At 58.0% G+C, this 18743-nt stretch overlaps 1 protein-coding gene across 1 annotated transcript; it reads left to right on the top strand.

Moving 5' to 3' along the window:
• The first annotated feature begins 7898 nt into the window (after positions 1-7898).
• LOC134412128 (protein-glutamine gamma-glutamyltransferase 5-like) lies at positions 7899-18659 on the top strand. Its single transcript, XM_063145972.1, has 13 exons — positions 7899-7908; positions 8156-8335; positions 10033-10281; positions 11348-11466; positions 12453-12581; positions 12882-13059; positions 14103-14241; positions 14617-14720; positions 14827-15066; positions 15799-16134; positions 16245-16405; positions 16527-16660; positions 18334-18659. The coding sequence occupies exons 1-13, from the start codon at positions 7899-7901 to the stop codon at positions 18515-18517; spliced, it is 2163 nt and encodes a 720-aa protein (XP_063002042.1). The 3' UTR covers positions 18518-18659.
• Positions 18660-18743: the final 84 nt, after the last annotated feature.

Genomic DNA, 18743 nt, shown 5'->3' with positions numbered 1-18743 from the left:
TTATCCTTTCAGCGTTTGTTCTGACGAAACTCTCGCGAAAGCAGGAGAAATAAACCGCGGAGACCTGTCAATAAAGTCTATAACGCTGCTAAGAAATAAAGTCTATAACGTTGATAAAAACAAGAAAATAATAAATATAAATTTCTATTATAAATATTACAAATATATATTAAAAAGGTGCCATTACCAGCGTTGTATTGTGTAAAAAAACTGTGACTGTGGTTTATGTATATCATACATTGGAAATTATTATTGTAAGTTGATGATTATATCAGGAGTACTTATTATTGTAAAATGATGATTATATCAGGAGTACTTTTCATGCACAGTTTTGTTAGGAACCAGTAGTGGGCTTATCTACTCTCTATCACTATATGTATATTGTGTAGTTGTGTGCCTTGGGTGCTTTGTATATATTAGATCATTTACACTACTGCCTTCCTTTTTTTGAATGTAATGACAGGTTAGACCACCATAAGTCCGCACTCATCCATGACCTAATCATGGATTTGAAGTCTGATCTGGTGTGTATTACTGAAGCTTGGATGGGTGGGATTGATCTGATATAGCTCTGCCCACCAAGGTTCTCGGCACAGCAACAACATAGGCTGAAGGGCTGGTGGGGGAGGGGAGATGTCACCGTGGTTTACAGAACTTCCATCTCCTCACCAGGTTGGGCCTTGAGGGATCGCACTGATGTTGGGCCATAGGGAAGCTGTACTTCCCATCCTGCTGCCTAACATTCTTCCTGACCAAGCTGGCAGAGGTGGTCTCAAGTGTGGTGTTAGAAAACCCAGGAGGATCCCATAACGGTGGATCTGGGTGACTTCAGCTTTCAGGCTGCGGCCATCTCTGGAGCTCCATGAGGCTGTCTCAGTTTGTCATCAGCCCAATCCATGACAACAGAGCACTCTCTTGATTTGGTTTGTACTCCAAGCTGTGAAATCAGTAAACTGAAAATTGGGGTGGTGGGAGAGGGTCCAAGTAACCCCATTGTCCTGGTAAGATCTGAATTAATGGCATTACTTTCCTCCTGCGGGGTGGGGGATGTTGGATCCTGGATTGGATTCAGTTTTACTTTTTCCACTGTTTTTCAAGTACCTGTAGACCTGAAGAAAAGAAGAAGTCAGCAGAAAATGTATTCTCTGAATGTTAAGGTCTCAGCTGGACAATTACTGAATTATTAGCTGGAGATGTTTTTCAATTAATCAATTAGTAGGGGTGTGCACGGACCCCCCACTCCGCCCTGCGGGCCGATCTGAAAATTTCGGATCGGCCCACTCCGCTCCACGCTGCTCCGCTCCTCTTTGCCGCGGAGCTCCGGCTCCAAATCGGAGCTCCACAGTGGAGGGGAGTGGCGCCAGGTAAGGCCGGGAGAGGAGGGAGGGAGGGTTACCGGGCCCTGCCACCATCGCCGCCCATGCAGCGACAGCAGCAGAGCCTGGTAAGGGACCAAGGGGGAGGGGGGCCTTACCTGCCTCCGTCCGCGGTCCCTCGGCTTCTTCAATTGAGCCCGTGGTGCGGCCCAGACTTCCTGGTTGAACCGCAGGCTCAATTGAAGAAGCCGAGGGACCACGGACGGACGCAGGTAATGGAGAGGAGGGGGGGTTTACCGGGCCCTGCTGCTATCGCCGCATGGGCAACAGCGACAGCAGCAGGGCCCGGTAAACCCCACTTACCTTTCTGGCGGAGCTCCGGATCGAGGCAAAAGATCCGCCTTCACCTCAATCCTCTTTGCCACGCTCCGCCGGCCCCCCAATCCTGTTCGCCTCCACCTTAAGGGCAGGTGAAGCCCCCCACTCCGCTCCTGCTTCTCCGGTTCGAGGAGAAGTGGAGCACATCCCTATCAATTAGTGGTTCCCTGACTGTACAGTTTTGCCTCCATATAAGTGCCTGTGTTTCTCACTCTGTATATCATCTCATTTTCTGTGTATGCTGCTGTATAACGATCGTCTGTGAGTATATATGTGTGTGCTGCTGTAACTAAATTATCCAACTGCCAGTGAAAGGATTTGTTTTTAACCAACAAAGAATCCTTTGCCTCTTTGAGTCTTTGCTGTGTCCTATACTGAGAGCCGCTGCTAATTCTGCTTAGATATAGAACAGAGTGTGATTTTCCAACAGGGGACCCATTTGGATTGTCCACCCCAGGAGATTGATGGAATCCAATGGAATTTTGAAAGCTCTTGGGGATTTTCCAGTGGAGAAAGCTGGTGATCCAGCAGAGGCCCTAGTCAGCCCAGGACCGGGCAAAGCTGGTAGTAGGCCTGGGCCAGATGGGAAATATAGGCCCCATTTCAAACTGCTCATTAAGTATTTTTAATCAGTTCTAATACATATGAACTAGAATGATTTATTAAAAAGGCAATGGCAAGCACTTTTATTCAAGATGTATATAAGACATCACATTCAGAAATGCTTTACGTGTTTTTCTTTGGGCAAATTCATCATCAACAACAGAAAAATCAAGCAACTTTGCCCAGGGGGACTTGGAGTAGGCCCCCTCAAAATCATAGGGCCATGCCAATTGCCCCCCCCCCCCCAGCCCTGAGTCAGCCAACCCATTTGACTGCACCTGAGCGCCCTCTCTGGAGCTATGCAGCCTGCTCTGCTTCCTGTTATACTAGAGAGCTACAGTCCATGAAATGGGCTGGACGTTGGCTAGAGTGCAAATGATGCTAGACCCGAAGTGAAGATGATTGAGCAACTCTCAGAGCACATAATAGTGCCTATTTCGTGGCAGTGCTGGTAGGGTTACTTTGCTGCCTCCATTGCATTCCCAAGTAGCTGTCCAGCAGAACTCTTTCAGATGATCTGGAGTCTGTTAACACTAAGAACATAAGAACGTAAGAAGAGCCCTGATGCTGGATCAGACCAAGGGGCCATCTAGTCCAGCACTGTGTTCACACAGTGGCCAACCAGCCATCGGCCAGGGACCCACAAGCAGGACATGGTGCAACAGCACCCTCCCACCCATGTTCCCCAGCAACTGGTGCACACAGGCTTACTGCCTCGAACACTTGAGATAGCACCCAACCATCAGGGCTAGTAGCCCTTGATAGCCTTCACCTCCAGGAATTTATCCAACCCCTCTTTAAAGCCATCCAAATTGGTGGCCATCACTACATCCTGTGGTAGTGAGTTCCATAATTTAGTTATGCGCTGTGTGACGAAGTACTTCCTTTTATTTGTCCTGAATCTCCCACCAATCAGCTTCATGGAATGTCCCCTGGTTCTGGTATTTTGAGAGAGGGAGAAAAATGTCTCCCTATCCACATTCTCCATGCCATGCATAATTTTGTACTCCTCTATTCTCCCCAATGAATGGTCCCCTCAATGACCCGCAGTGACCTTTTTGCATTGTAGTTTGAGGACAAAATTACTTGCGTCTGCAGAGAAGTTGATGCTGTTGTTAGTATATCCTGGACTGACTCCGTGGGACGAGCAGCAGAGGTCCTGTGTTACAATGAATTTATTCCTACCTATGGGGCAGATTTCAGGGATCAACACTGGGGAACCATTCCTCGGCCCTGTCAATTGAGCTTTGGGGTTCTACAGGGTCCCATCCTGTCCCCAATGCTGTGTAACGTCTATATGAAGCCCCTTGAGGTGGTCATTAGGGGATTTGGCACCAAGTGCCATCAGCATGCTGGTGACACACAGCTCTATCTCCCTGTGACATCTGAATCTGGAGAGGCTGTGCAGGTCCTGGTCCAGTGCCTAGACTCAGTCATGGACTGGATGAGGGCCAATAAACTGAACCTGAATCCTTGCAAGACGGAAGCCCTGTAGGTGAGTGGTTCTGGAAGAGAGGCCCAGTGCCTGTTCTGGATGGGGTCGCATTCCCTCTGAAAGATCAGGTTTGTCCTAGAATCATAGAATAGCAGAGTTGGAAGGGGCCTACAAGGCCATCGAGTCCAACCCTAGGGGTACTCCTAGATCCATCACTGTGACTGGAGGCCCAAGTGGCCATGACGGCTTGGAGTGCCTTTTGCCAGGATTGGCCAGTTTGCCAACTACGGCCTCTCCTGGACAGGGATAACTTGACCACAGTGCTACAGGCACTAGTAACCTCAAGGCTGGAACACAGCAGCTCAGCTGTTACCAGGAGCTGCCCCCTTTCAGCATAAAAGTGCTTTGCTGAGGGAACTGCACTGGCTCCCTAATCACCACCAGGCCAGGTTTCAGGTTTTGGTACTAGTGCACAAAGCCCTAAATAATTTGGGACCAGGATACTGAGAAAGTGGTTTCCCCCTTATTTATTTATTTATTACATTTTTATACTGCCCAATAGCCGAAGCTCTCTGGGCGGTTCACAAAAATTAAAACCGTAATAAAACAAACAACATGTTAAAAGCACAAATACAAAATACAGGATAAAAAGCACCAGGATAAAACCATGCAGAAAAATCGATATAAGATTAAAATACAGAGTTAGAACAGTAAAATTTAAATTTAAGTTAAAATTAAGTGTTAAAATACTGACAGAATAAAAAGGTCTTCAGCTGGCGACGAAAGGAGTACAGTGTAGGCGCCAGGCGGACCCTTACCAACCTGCCTGATCACTGAGGGCTTCCGAGGGCATGCTCCTAGTGGTTCCACATGGACCTATGGCTAGGGTGACCCTATGGAAAGGAGGACAGGGCTCCTGTATATTTAACAGTTATATTGAAAAGGAAATTTCAGCACGTGTCATTTGTATATATGGGGAACCTGGTGAAATTTCCTCTTCATCACAAAAGTTAAAGCTGCAGGTGCCCTGCCCTCTTTTAAATCTGGTCACTCTAGTATAGCTCCTGCACCTTTAACTGTTGTGATGAAGATGGAATTTCACCAGGTTCTCCATATATACAATTGACACCTGCTGAAATTCCCTTTTCTATGCAACTGTTAAAGACACAGGAGTCCTGTCCTCCTTTTCATATGGTCACCCTACCTATGGCCCAACTGAAATCCACTTGGAGAAGAGCCTTCAGTGTGGTGGCCCCCTTTCTATGGAACTGCCTGCCTCTGATGGTCAGGCAGGCACCATTACTTCATATTTTCGGCTTGGTTAACCAACAGTGTCAAGGAAGCTATTAGAAAGGAGGGCTTCATTCAGGAAATGGAAATCTTGCCCAAATGAGGAAAACAAGAGGGAGCACAAGCTTGGACAAAAGAGATACAAGCAGACACTAAGAGATGGAGGGAGAAAAAACATTTTGAGGAGCGTATCGCTAACACTGCCAAAGAATTCTTTAATTATATCAGAAGCAGGAAACCAGCTAGGGGGGCAGTTGGACTATTGGAAGACAACAGATATTAAAGGAGTACTACAGGAGAAGAAGGAGATGGTGGAGAAGATGAATGAATTCTTCTCATCTGCCTTCACTAAAGATGTAGGAGATGTTACCTGTGCCAAAACTGATGCTTTCAGGAAGGGAGCCTGAGGAACTGAGGCAAAGCTGTCTGTGCCCTATAACCTGGCCTGAAACCATATTGAAATGGATCCAGCATTTCCCAGGTGTTCCCCAGCCCCAGGTGCACATAGGCATATACCACCTCTGATGGGATTTTCTCCCACTCTACATAGTCTTCTAAATGTCACGGAACGTGCCTCTGAAACATCCAAGCATTGCACGCGCACCCCCCACAAAAACGCACTGGGGTGTGTGTTGTAGCAGTAGGTGTGTGGCAGGTGTGAGCAGGGCCGGCGCTACCATTAGGCCACCTAGGCAGCTGCCTTGGGGGGGGGCACAGACCTCAGAGGGGCACAGTGCTGCCCTTTAAGGGTCACCGTTTTATACAAATTAGCTGTTTTAAGAGAAAACATAATAAAAGGAAAATATAATAGTTCAGAAACTCTTCTTGAACAGCTGAATCGAAGTTGGCAATTTTTAGGGGGGGAGTAGCTCACCTTGCCTAGGGTGCACAATAGACTGGCACCGGACCTGGGTGTGAGGTGGGCCCAGCCAGATGGGCACAGGGTGAGGGTGGCACACCCGAGGCTGGGTTTTTTTTGGGGGGGGGGAGCAGAAGGGACAAGGAGAATTCTGGGGATGGACGGAGGTGGAACCGCCTCATCACTGCCAAAGGGAAGAAGGGATAGCACTCTTCAAAGACTTAAAAGGTTGTCACACAGAGGAGGGCCAGGATCTCTTCTCGATCCTCCCAGAGTGCAGGACACGGAATAACGGGCTCATTTTACAGGAAGCCAGATTCCAGCCGGACATCAGGAAAAACTTCCTGACTGTTAGAGCAGTACGACAATGGAACCAGTTACCTAGGGAGGTTGTGGGCTCTCCCACCCTAGAGGCCTTCCAGAGGCAGCTGGACAACCCTCTGTCAGGGATGCTTTAGGGTGGATTCCTGCATTGAGCAGGGGGCTGAACTCGATGGCCTTGTAGGCCCCTTCCGACTCTGCTGTTCTATGATTCTATGAAGGGCACAGGCCTGATGGTTAAAACAAGCCCCCCACCCCACCCGTAACCTCAGGGCTGCTGGTCTGGAGGGAACGCGCCAGTGGACGATGTCTGGGCCTTACCGCACCCTTGGCCTCCCCGGCAGGAGAGGAAGCCCTGGAAACAGGGAGGCAGCCAGGCCCAGCTGAGGCCCTCTGAGTCTGAGAGCAGAGGCAGGTGCAGGAGAGGTGGCCCGCACCCTCGAAGGAGAGAAATGCTCCCTAATCCTGCAGCTCAGACATTCTTGGCAGGGGAGAAGACAAGAGAGCAAGAAACCGCAGACAGAGGCCTTTTCTAAAGAGGAGGCTCCTCTGTCAGGCTGGTCCCGGCCTGCCCATCGCAGGGCACAATGGCTGCTCCCTGGAGGGGCCCCGTTCCTGCCAAGGGTGGCATGAGAGGACACATTCAATCCCGGCTGGCTCTCTCGGGTGGCTGAAGGCTGGTGGCTGGCCCGGCACAGCTGGCCCTGGAACGGGACCTGGGAGGCCTCCCTGCGAGCAGGCTCCCTGCGGGGGAGCAGGACCAAGGGAGGGCAGCAGCGGCAGCTGTGCTGGGGCCTGTGGGAGGGGAGAGACGCATAGGAGGTGGCGAAGAGGGAAGTGCGGGGAGGGCGATGTGGCTGGGGGGCGCCTCTCCCCCACAGGCCGCTGGCTGGTGCTCCTTGGCCACTGCTCTGCCTCCGTGTCTTCCTTCTCCAGTGAGGCACAAGGAGCTGCCCCTGGGGGGGACGGAGGCCTTTCCGCCGGTGGGGCTCCTCACGCTCCAGCTGGACAAAGAGCAGCGGGGGACTCGGTCCCCTCCGAAGGGCTCCCCTTCATTTCCCTCTGCTGCCAGCTGCAGCCTGAAACAGAAACAAGAGGGAGGGGACTTGGGGGAACAGTGTGGACGTGTCCCATGGGAAGCAGCAGCAGCAGCAGTGCTCCCTGTGGCTGGGCCGGTGGCGGCAGCCTGTTAGGCCCTGGGTAGGGAGGAAGGACCCACGGCTACACCCACGCACCGAAGATCACACACCGCCACTCTGTCCCTGCTCCCCCTGACCCTCCCGCCACTCCACAGGCAAACAGTGGCCACGTGCTTGGAGGTGGGGGGCACACACCCCTTAAGCCCATGCCCTGCTGGCAGAGGGCTTTCTGGGCTTCTGGTTTCTGCCCTGCCACAAGCAGGGTGGGGCTGGGGCTGTAGGGCAGCAGTGCGGTGGGGCTGCCTGCAGGACCGCTGGAATGAAATGCCCTTTCAGCAGCAGCCACCAACCGCCGCCGCCAGCGTGGGTTCCACCCACAGCAGTCCGGCTCTTGCGGCTGGTGGCTGTACCAGGAAAGTGGGAGCTGAGCAGGAAGGTGAATCGGTCATGGCGTGGCTGCCAGCAGCCACACCCCCGCCTCTCTGGCTCCTGTCAGCTAAAAGGGAGCAGAGGCAGCCTGCAGGCCTTCACAAGCCGCTGGGAGCAGCAACAGCAGCATGGCTGGAGGTGAGTCCTAGGGAGGGCAGCCGGGCGAGGCGTGGCAGCCCCGTGTGCTGCTGCGGAGGAGGAGGAGGAGGAGGAGGAGGAGGGTGAGCAAGGCCCAGTGTGTGCACGCGACCTGCGGAGAGCATGGGGCAGGTGTGCGCCACGGAGCAGGGCAGGAGCAGGTGGCAGGGCCCGGAGCCATGCTGGGGCCTGGGCCTTCCGAAGCAGCCCACCCAGGCCTGGCCTGCCCTTCCTGGGTCTTCCCTAGAACTGCAGCTGGCCGCCATCGACTGGCAGAGCCCCAGCAACAGCCTGCAGCACCACACGGCGGAGATGAGCGGCGAGCAGCTGGTTGTGAGGAGGGGGCAGCCCTTCACCGTCACCCTCCACTTCCACTCCCGCGGTTACCAGCCTGGGCTGGACTGCATGTACCTGATTGCAGAGACAGGTAAGGGGAGGGGGGTTTGGCTGCGCGTCACGCCCAACTCAGGGCCACCACCAGTGCCGGCCCTCCCCAGGGTCCAGAGAGCCATGCGGGCCACCTGCCCTGCACGCCCAGGGCTGTAGCAGCCCCTGCAGGCCTCTCCCTGGCTTGGTGGCTCCCTCGTCCCCAGGATAGCGGGAGCGTAGCTGTCGTTCAACGTGATGACTTCAGCGCATCAGGACGGAGCCGGGCAAGCGAGGGCCATCCGAGTCCTGCCCAGCAAGGGAAGGGCAGCTTCATCACCCACCACCCTCCTTTGCTCTTTGTCCACGCTCCAAGGGGCACCTGGGACCTGCCTGCAGGCTCCTACAGTGGGGGCAGAGGGTGTCTGGGGGCAGGGAATCTCCCCCTCACAAAAAAAGGAAGCTTGGGGGCTGCAAAGTCCAGCCTGGATGTTCAGAGGTGTGCAGTGCCCAGCGCCCTCCCCCAATGAAGTCTTGGGGGCGGTATAGGGTGTACAGCATCTTGGGGGGCATTCTCCAGAGCGGCAGCCACAGCACCAAGCAAGGGGTGGGGGTGGGGGCACGTGCCCAGGCGGCATTCATTTTAGGCCAGGGCTGGGAAACCCCTTTCAGCCCAGGGGGCAAATTCAGTTCTGGAGAAGCTCTCAGGGGCTGCATTTCAGGGGTGGGCGGGGCCATGGGCAAAAGGGGCGGGGCCAAAATAGCAAAAAAATCACACGTGCGCGTCCCGGTCCCCCCACCCCACCCCTTCAGCACAAAGCTCTTCCTGCTGGCAAGGAGAAGCCTCAGCAGAAGCTTCCAGCCTCTGGGGGGCGGGCAGGAGGGGGGAGGACATGCAGACCCCAGGAAACCCGCAGCTTTTCCAGCCCCACCTGCTGGAGATGCGCCTGAGATCGGACCTGAGGCCCCCTGCAGGCTGACCGGGCCTCCACCGCCACCGAGCTCCAGCCCTTCCTGGCGAGCGCAGCCCGATCCAGGGCTCCCCCGGCTCCCCCCTCTCACCGTGGGAAGGGGCAAGGGGCAAGGGGCAGCCGTCAACGTCACAGTCTTCCGGAATTTAAGAAAGCCGTAAAGACTGATCTCTTCCGGCGGGCCTGCCCAGTGGAATTTTAAGATGCCTTTTTAATGGTGTGCTGCTTTTAATAATGTGTTAGTTTTATATGTTTTAATCAATCATATGTATTTTATGGTGTTTGCATTTGTGTTGTACCCTGCCTCGATCCAGAGGGAGAGGCGGGTAACAAATAAAGTTGTTGTTGTTGTTGTTGTTGTTGTTATTGGGCCACAGGTTGAGCCAGCCCCTGAGAGGCGGGGGGGGGGGGGGGGACGGCTGCCTTTCCCAAGAGCTGCCTGCCTGTGGGAGGGTTTCAGCAGGGCCTTGGGCAGCTCAGCCCTCCCACTGACCAATGTCACAAGGCAACGCCCATCATTCGCCTCCGGCCGCCCCTTCCAAAGGGAACCACCGGAGCGGAGCTCAACCCCGCCGCCCTGGAGCATCTCACCGCTTCGGGGAAGTGGGCTGAGCATCGCGGTACCCGGGGGTCGCGCAGGGCCAGCTGCTCCTCCTGCCTGCCCCTTCGCTGCAAGCACCCTGCCCACGACGTGGTCCTGCCCAGGCCCGGCTTGGCCCGGCCCCATAGAGAGGGGAGCTCCCCCCTCTCCGCTTCCTGGACTCACTTCTCTCTCCCACCCCCTCAGGGCCACAGCCAGAGCCGCAGTTGGGCACGCAGTCCGTCTTCCTCGTGGGTCAGGGCCAGCAGGACGCGAGGCCCGTCTGGAGAGCCTCCTGCGTCGCCAGTGGGCCCCGATCCACAGACATCACCTTGTGGGCTCCAGCCGAGGTCCCCATTGGGCGTTACCAGCTGAAGTCCCGCATTGACTCTGGCCAGGCCTCGTCCTCCTACCTCCTGGGGGAGTTCATCCTGCTCTTCAATGCTTGGTGCCCAGGTACAGGAGCGGTCCCTGCCTTGGAGCAGCAGGGCCGGGGTGGGGTGGATGGGACACGCCGTTCCTCTTACCCTCTATCTGCCATGCCAGCAGTCTTGAGGGGAACACACCCAGGGCAGGGGAGGAGGGCTTCTGCCAAATGCCACGTGGGGGAGCTATGGGTAGATAAGCCCCACTCCAGGAACCCCACATCGGCCAAGAACTCGCAGTTGGGGCCTTAGGCAAGCCCACCTTCTCCCACCCTCCATCTGCAGCACAGGGATGATCATACTGGCCTGCTTTCCAGGGCTGTTGTGAGGGTTCCCAGAAGGCGCTGATGGCCCAGGAGGTGCTTTACAGCTGCCACCGGCACTCCATGGGGTCCCCGCCTTGTGCTGCCGCCCTCCTCCCTGGTCGCCTGGCTCTCACTGGCCAGAGAATCCCAGCACTGGGACTGGGCAGGCCAGCAAGGTTGCGGGGGGGGGGGGGCACTCCCCCAGCCCACCGCCATCCCAGGGGCAGTTATGGTTGCTGGTGTGGGTGACTCTGGCTCCTCAGAAGGGCGAGTGCAGCAGCAGCTGTTCTGGGGCACGAGGGGCGTGAGGAGAATCCTGGTAGACTCAGGGAGCGGAGCACAGGGAGCTCTCTGCCCGCCAGCGCACGTGGCAGGGGGTGAGCCTGCTGGCAGGGCCCCCAGCAACTGTGTTGCGCCAGGCACGCTTTCTGGGCTACCTGCCCTTGCCTTGGCCGTGCCAGAGGGAGCATTGCTGGGGAGCACGGCTGGGAAGTGCACCTCGCTTCACTGGGCTCCCCAAAACAATCACCCCACCAGGGGAAGCGACCCCTTGTGCAGTCGGGGAGGGCAGGACTGGAATGTCCCTGGGAGTGGGAGGGGGGGCGCTGCAGCCCAGGAAAGGGTGAGGGGTCCCTGGGGCTTGGACGGGCGGGTGGGTGGTCCTGGTCGCCCCTCAAATGCGGAGGCCCTTGGAGGGAGGGGTGGCGAGGCTACTCCAGAAGGCGGGCCTGGCAGGGGGATGGTGCCCAGGGCGCATCCGGTGGTAACCCTTTCCCCCCTGCCCTGCCTCAGATGACGACGTGTATCTGCAGAGCGAAGAGGAGAGGCAGGAGCACGTCCTGAACGAACACGGCCTCATCTACCAGGGGAACAAGGAGTGGATCCATCCAGCTCCCTGGAACTATGGACAGGTATCTGCTCGGCAGCCTCCAGAGCGGCTGCTGCTGCTGCTGCTGCTGGCAGTACCACCTGCTGCAGGCAGGCAGGCAGGCAGGCAGGGGTGCAACGGCTGCCGGCCCGGCCTCTCCCCCCACCCGCCACCCACTTCCTATTCTGCTGCCCCTTTCCTTCCCCCCCCCCGCGTTTCTTGTGCCTTTATTTTATTTTTTTAACACTTCCACTTTAATTTTTTATTAAACACTAAATAAAAAATACATCAACATAAACATCACACACATAAACAAATCATAATACATGACAGATTACTTGATTATTTAAGTGTTAGTATATATATTTTTATCCATAAACATAATCAAAAAAGAAAACAAAGTGCTCCCCCTTCCCTTCGGGATCATTCCTGATTCCAAAACCTTAAGACCACTTCTGGAGGCGGTTTCCCACTTCCCTTAAAAAACACATCTTCCAGGAACTGTCTCCAAATCCCCTCAAATTCATTCGTTTTTGCTATACCTCTTCTTGCTTTCGCTGCCCCTTTCCTGGCCTCATCTCTGTCCATGGCGGGAGGCGTTGTGGCCATCCTTGCTGGGCCTGGCCAGGGAGGCTCTCCTTCTTCCCCAGGAGGAAAGACTGGAAACAGCCTTGCTGAGTCCCTGAGGAGGAAACTGCAGGGCGCTGCCTCGCCCAGCCTGCCCTCCTCCCTCCCAGCAGGCTGTTCTATCTTGGGGCGATCTCACCGTGGCCCTTGCCCTCCCCCCCCCCCCCGCCCCAGGAAGGGCCCTGCTGCTGCTGCTGCTGCTGCTGCTGCTGCTGGACCAGCCAGGCCAAGGGCCGGCCTTCTCTTCCCTTTCTGACAGCAGCCAATCAGAGCCTCACAAGCAGGGCTGGAAGGCAACAGCCCTCCCGCCCTCCTGCCTTCACCACCGGGGGGGGGGGGGGGGGCAGGCAGGAGGAATGCAAGCACCTGAGCATCCTCCTTCCTCGTTCTCCTCCTCTGCAGCTTGAGGAGGACGTTGTGGACATCTGCTTGAACCTGCTGGATAGAAGCTTGAACTTTCGGCACAACCCTGCCAGGGACTGTGCCTTGCGCGGCAGCCCCGTTTACGTCAGCCGGGTGCTGAGCGCCATGGTAAGAGCTGCTGGTGCCGTCCGGCGCTGCGGACGCACAGGGAGCCTTCCAGGGGCTCAGGCAGGGACATGCCCCGGGGATGGGGGGTCGGGGTGAGCCTGAAGGGGCCGGGCTTGCTGGCTGCTGGGAGCCTGAGGCCATGCCAGGAGGTGGAGGCTGTGCCAGGCCATGCCCCCTCGGCCCCACCCCCACAGTGCCCCCCTACCTCCAGGGCTGTGGCTGGCAGCTCTGCTCCATCAGCAGCCTCCTCGGGGCTCTGCAGCCACGGGGTTCCCTCTCCTCCTCTCCTTTTCGTTCCAGATCAACAGCAATGACGACAGCGGAGTCCTAGTGGGGAACTGGACCGAAGATTATTCGGATGGCATCCGGCCCAACGACTGGAGCGGCAGCACGGCCATCCTGAGGCAGTGGGACCGTGCAGGGGGCCGGCCGGTCAAGTACGGCCAATGCTGGGTCTTTGCAGCCGTGATGTGCACAGGTAGGGCTGTGAGCGAGCAGGGGCAGCAGGGGCCCAGGCAGCGCCACTGCCTGGCGCGCTCCACACCCCGTGGGTTGCCTCTGAAGGAGAGGGAGGGGGTCTCTCTGCTGGGCCACTTCTACTCTGAAATCATGTGCAACTGCTAGAAGCTTCATGGGTTTTGAACAGAGTAGTGATGGCGTGTTTGTGTGCGCGCACATAGAATCATAGAATAGCAGAGTTGGAAGGGGCCTACAAGGCCATCTAGTCCAACCCCCTGCTCAAGGCAGGAATCCACCCTAAAGCATCCCTGACAGAGGGTTGTCCAGCTGCCTCTGGAAGGCCTCTAGTGTGGGAGAACCCACAACCTCCCTAGGGAACTGATTCCATTGTCGTACTGCTCTAACAGTCAGGAAGTTTTTCCTGATGTCCAGCTGGAATCTGGGGACCTGGGGACCTGTGGGACTGTGAACACCTCGCCACGCATGGAACTTTTGCACTGCAATTTTTCCTGATTACCGACTGGTAGAGAGGCTGGTACGGTGGAGGGCTTGGTTGGGCTAGATGTCCTCAAGGAACCCTTTGAACTCTAGACCTATTTAGCAGGCTCTGTCCACACAGCAATTCAGAGCACAACATAGGTGCTGGCAGTGGCTGAGCTGGGCCAACTGAAGAGGCACAGGGCTGGTCCCAGGGAAGGACGGATCGCCTGCTTTTGCCTAAAGAAAGAAGGGAGGAGCGCTGCTATGTGGGATCTGGGAATGGTGCTCAGCTCCCCAATCACCAAATGCCCACCACTTACACACACACACACACACACACACTGAAATGGACTGAAGGGGGAGGGGTGTGTGTGTGTGCCTGCCAGCCCATCCGCCCAGCGCTAGCCTGCTCCGACACCAGTTGGGATCAGGAGCCTGGCCTGGCAGAGGGGGCCCAGGGGAGGGCTGCTGCACCTCTCCAGAGAGCGGCCTCCGACTCCCACACAAGCCAAAGGGGGGAGGGAGCTTTCCCAGGGACTTAGCGGGGGCTCTGCCAGCAGCACCCCATTGCTCCCTCCCCAGTGATGCGGTGCCTTGGGATCCCCACCCGTGTGGTGACAAACTTTGAGTCGGGACACGAGAAGGACGGCAACTTGGTTATTGACATATTCCTTGACCAGACCGGCCGGCTCCTGCCCACGGAGACCAACGACAGCATCTGGTGAGACGGGCGGTGGCGGTGGCGGCCTCCTCCTCCTTGCAGCCCATGGAGGGAGGGTCTCCTGAGCCCACTCTCATCCGGTCCACCAAAGCCCCAGGGACCCTGGAGCTCAGAGACACTGGGTCGGCTGAGCCCAGAGACCCATGGGGTGGGTCTTCCTCGTTCCCACCCTGGCCCCGGAGAGGGCCAGGAGTCAGCCTGGGCTCTGCTCTCTGCCCTGGGCTCACGGGGTCCCCCATCCCGTGGGAGGCTGTAGGGCTCAGCCAACGGGCTGCCTCCCCCTGGCCCTTCTCTCTGAGGGGGAGGCGCTCATTCCCTGCAAGGGCGCGTGCGAGAGAGAGGCAGACCGTCTCTTTGGGCACCTTTCTGTTGCAGGAACTTCCACGTGTGGAATGAGAGCTGGATGGCGCGGAGGGACCTCCCCCCGGGGTACGGGGGCTGGCAGGTGGTGGATGCAACGCCCCAGGAGCTCAGCCAAGGTAACCCTTCACTGCCGCCGCCCCCACCCCTCTTTCCGGTCTGGCTTGGCTTGGAGGCTTTAATGCGTGTGTCCCTCCGCCTGTTGTCCTGTTCCCCTCCCGGCAGGGCTGTCCCGCTGCGGCCCGGCCTCTGTCCGAGCCATCCGGGAAGGAGACCTGAGCCTCGGCTACGACGCCTCCTTTGTGTTCTCCATGGTGAACGCCGATCGTGTGGTCTGGCTGGTCCACGGGACGGCGAAGGAGGTGCTCCAGTGGGACTCGTGCGCCGTCGGAAACCGTATCAGCACCAAGCGTGTCGGCAGCAACGAGCGGGAAGACCTCACCCACAGCTACAAGCACAAGGAAGGTACGGAGCCAGCCGGGCCTCCCCTGAAGGCGCTGGTGCCGCCCTCCCAGCGAGTCGGTCTGCCTCAGAGGCGCCCTCTGGGACCCACCCCTTTCGCTTTCGGAGGCAGGGCCAAGGCATCCCAAAGGACTGTCCCAGAGGCTGGGGAGGCCGGAGTGCCGCCCACAGCCCCCCCTTCAGTCCCCCCCGAATTGTGAGATGCCACGACCTCTCCCGCGATAGCGCAGTGCTCGGGCGACAGGCCTGATCCTGCATGCAGCAGTGACGGCACCGCACCCTTTGAGGCTGATGTCCTTGGCCTGCCCCAGGTGTCTCCCAGCTGGCCCCGAGGGCTTGCTCTCTGCCCCCACCCCACCCGGCTCCCTGCTTCTCTGCCTCCGTTGACTGCTGCAGCAGGGGGAAACACCCCCAAGGTGGTGCTGGGCAGGGGCTTGGCAGCCAGGGGTCCTGGGCTGATGGTGACGCCACCTGGGACAAAGGGGCGCAATGCCACCGAGCGGCCACCCCAGGGAAGGGGCCGCAACAGCAGCAGGGGATGCAGGCCCAGCCCTCACGTGGGGCAATGGTCTGGCACTCCTTGGGCCAGCCCGAAAGCCCTTTTCAAAGCGCCCAGCAGCCCACCCGGCACCTCTGCGGACTCCCCCCGGCTGCCGGCTGAGCCAGGGTGGCCCATGCCCGTCCTCCTCTCTCCGAGGGCTGAGCCGCGCGTTGCCAGGTCTCTCTCTCCAACAGGGTCCCCGGAGGAGCGCCGCGTGTTCATGAAGGCCTTGGCCCAGAGGCAGCCGCTCGGCGCTGCTCAGCCTGGGGCTGGACTCCCTCCGGCGGGGCTCAGCGCCTTGTCCAGACATTCTTCTCCCCAAGCAGGGGCCCAAACCTTCCTCAAGCTGAAGCTGGTGGAGAGCCCAGAGGTCGGCCAGGACATCCAGCTGATGCTGGTGGGCCGCAACCTGGAGCCTTCCCCCAAGGAGCTGCAGCTGAGCCTCAGCGCCCAGGGCGTGCTGCACACCAGCCGGCCCCAGCCCCCCTTCTGGCAGGACAAGATCTACCTCTCCTTCGGCCCCCAGGAAGGTGAGGCCACGAGCGGTGTGTGTGTGGGGGGGTGCCACCTCCCCCTGCCTCCCTCCCTCCCAGCCCAGAGGGGGCGGCTGGCAGGCCTGACCTGGGGCCTCTCTTTGCAGAGAAGCAGCTGCGCTGGCGGCTCGCCTACAGGCAGTACGGCAAGCACCTCGGCGAGGACAGGCAGCTCCACGTCATCGCCATCGGGGAGGAGAACACCTCCTGGCAGAAGGTGCTGGCGGAGAAGACCGTCACCGTCGCCAGCCCCGCCCTGGGGATCCAGGTACGCAAAGGCACAACCGCCGGGCGGCCCCGGCCCGGCTCAGGGCTGCGCGAGGGCGGGGGGCTGTGCAGGAGGGCCGCGGCCCTCCCTCCGTTCTTAGCCGCTGGCTCCTTCGACGCAGGTCTTGGCTCCCGTGGTGCTGAACCAGGCCTTCCCCCTCCAAGTGGACTTCGCCAACCCCCTGCCCGAGCCCGTGCAGCACTGTGTCTTGACTGTGGAGGGCAGTGGGCTGGTGAGGGGCCAAGCCCAGATCGCGTGAGTAACGGGGCCCTGGGAAAGGGGTGCTCTCCTGGCACAGCTAATGGCCAGCACCGGGGCGGGGCAGGGAGACTGGGGGGCGGCAGCAGCAGAAGCAGCAGAAGCCCTGGCAAAAGGCCTTAAGCGCAGGACAGGCGCTGGAACAACGCCTGCGCACAGGTGACAGAGGGGCAGCCCATCCCAATCCTGACAGACTGGGGCGTTTGCCGTTGGGGGGGTGGGGCTCTGTCACTGTGCTCCTCTGCCTTCTCTGTCAGATCAGGAGTCATTTCTGAGGTGGAGCTCCCCTGAACGCCCGGGGATTGTGTCCGCCTTCTCCTGGCTCCTGCTGTGTCCTTGGACAAGGCCTCTCTTCCATGGAACGAGGGAGGGGACGTCGCTTTTAGCAGCATGTGGTCATGGGTGGGGTGGGACGGGGGTGGGACATGGAAGATCTCCTGCTTGTGAGCGGGGGTTGGAGCCTCCCCACCCCAGCCAAGACCTTCTGCTCCTGCCTAGATTTTCTGGTGTCGCCACTGACAATTTCCCATGGGACATGGGACATGGCAAACTGCTTTATATGGAGTCAGATGTCCGCCTCGCCCAGCCCTGTCCACCACCCTGACTGGCAGCACTTGGATCTCCAGGCTTTCAAGCATAGAATCGTAGAATAGTAGAGCTGGAAGGGACCGATTAGGCCATCGAGTCCATGCGTGTTCCATGCGTGTTCACCCTGTTGTGGCTGTGCAGCAGTGCGGCGTTGTTTATACAACACAGCCGCCATCTCGCAGCCACTGTGGGCTTTCTCTCCCCCACCCCCCGGCCCCAAACTGCGCTTTTTGAAAGTGTTGATTTACCACGACTTCCCCCTCTGCTCCAAGGTCACCATGTGGTCTCTTCACATGTCAGTGGTGGCCTTGGTTTGGGTTATCCGAGTGGGCGTAGCTCTGGGCCGATCGGGTAAGCATGGGGACGCAGGGCAGGCAGCCGGACTGACGAGGTGAATGGCTACCGGCGCTGCAGCTTTCCTGGGCAGGTAGCCCGTGCTCCCTCCGGCTGCCTAACTATGCCGATTCCACCTGGCAGTACTGAGGGGATCAGATTGAGACGCCCCCTTTGCTAGCCCTCCCTGGAGATGCAGCCAGAGATCGAACTGAGGACCTTTTGCAGCAGAGCCACTGCCAGCTCCCAATATCTTTGGGGACAGGGGAGCATGTGGGGAGCATCACCTCTTGGAAGTGCTTGACGCAGAGACACCATCTCGGATTTGGAGGGTGACGTTTGGCAAATGGGTTCATTTCAAACTGCAAACAATCCCCGAAATGCCAGTCCGTGGGCTGTGATTAATTAGTCCACAAGAACTATGAGAAAAGGTCCACAGCATGGGGCGATGCAACAGCCGCCCACCCCACCCCTGTTCCTTTTCCTTAAAAAATGGGGGGGGGTTTGTGCCTTTTGGGCATGGGTATGTAAGCCCACAGACCTGGTTTGAGGCGTCCGTAACATTTCCCCATGGTTGGGCAACGTGGCAAGTCCCAGAGTATGCAGCGGCTGAGCTATCCCCAGGTCAGCTCCTGCCACTGGGGAGGCCTCGTGAACAAGGGTGGGTGGGGGCCAAGGGCCCAAGAAGGGGCTCCAGGGGTGGCCAGGGGGGCATCTTGCACTGAGTCACCTGTTTTCAACTCCCGCAGGTTGGGGCCTCTGGAAGCGCAGAGCCAGACCAGGGTCAAGCTGCAGCTGACTCCCTACAAGAGCGGGCTGAGGCAGCTGCACGCCAGCCTCACCAGCAGCCAGTTCCCACCCATCAAGGGGCACAAGCAGCTGCAGGTAGCCCCCGGCCCAGGCGGAGGATGGAGGAGGAGCAGGAGGCCTTAGCTGCCGCAGCCACAACAACAGCGGAAGAGCCCAGGTGGCAGTGGTGGTGCCTGGCACGCTGGCACTAGCAGAATGCGTTGTGCCACAAGGACAAGGACTGCTTTGCACTCCCCCCCAGGCCCCGCTAATAAATCTTGGAAGCCTCGCCCCCCCCCTTACTTGGTCTGTATCACTGGTTATTTCTGCAGCAGAAGTAAGATCTCCCCAGGAGCGTCCTCACCCAGAT

Source organism: Elgaria multicarinata, chromosome 1, assembly GCF_023053635.1.
Source record: "Elgaria multicarinata webbii isolate HBS135686 ecotype San Diego chromosome 1, rElgMul1.1.pri, whole genome shotgun sequence".
NCBI classification, from domain to species: Eukaryota; Metazoa; Chordata; class Lepidosauria; order Squamata; family Anguidae; genus Elgaria; species Elgaria multicarinata.
Note: the sequence above shows the minus strand (reverse complement) of the source record. Positions and strands in the feature narration are given on the sequence as shown.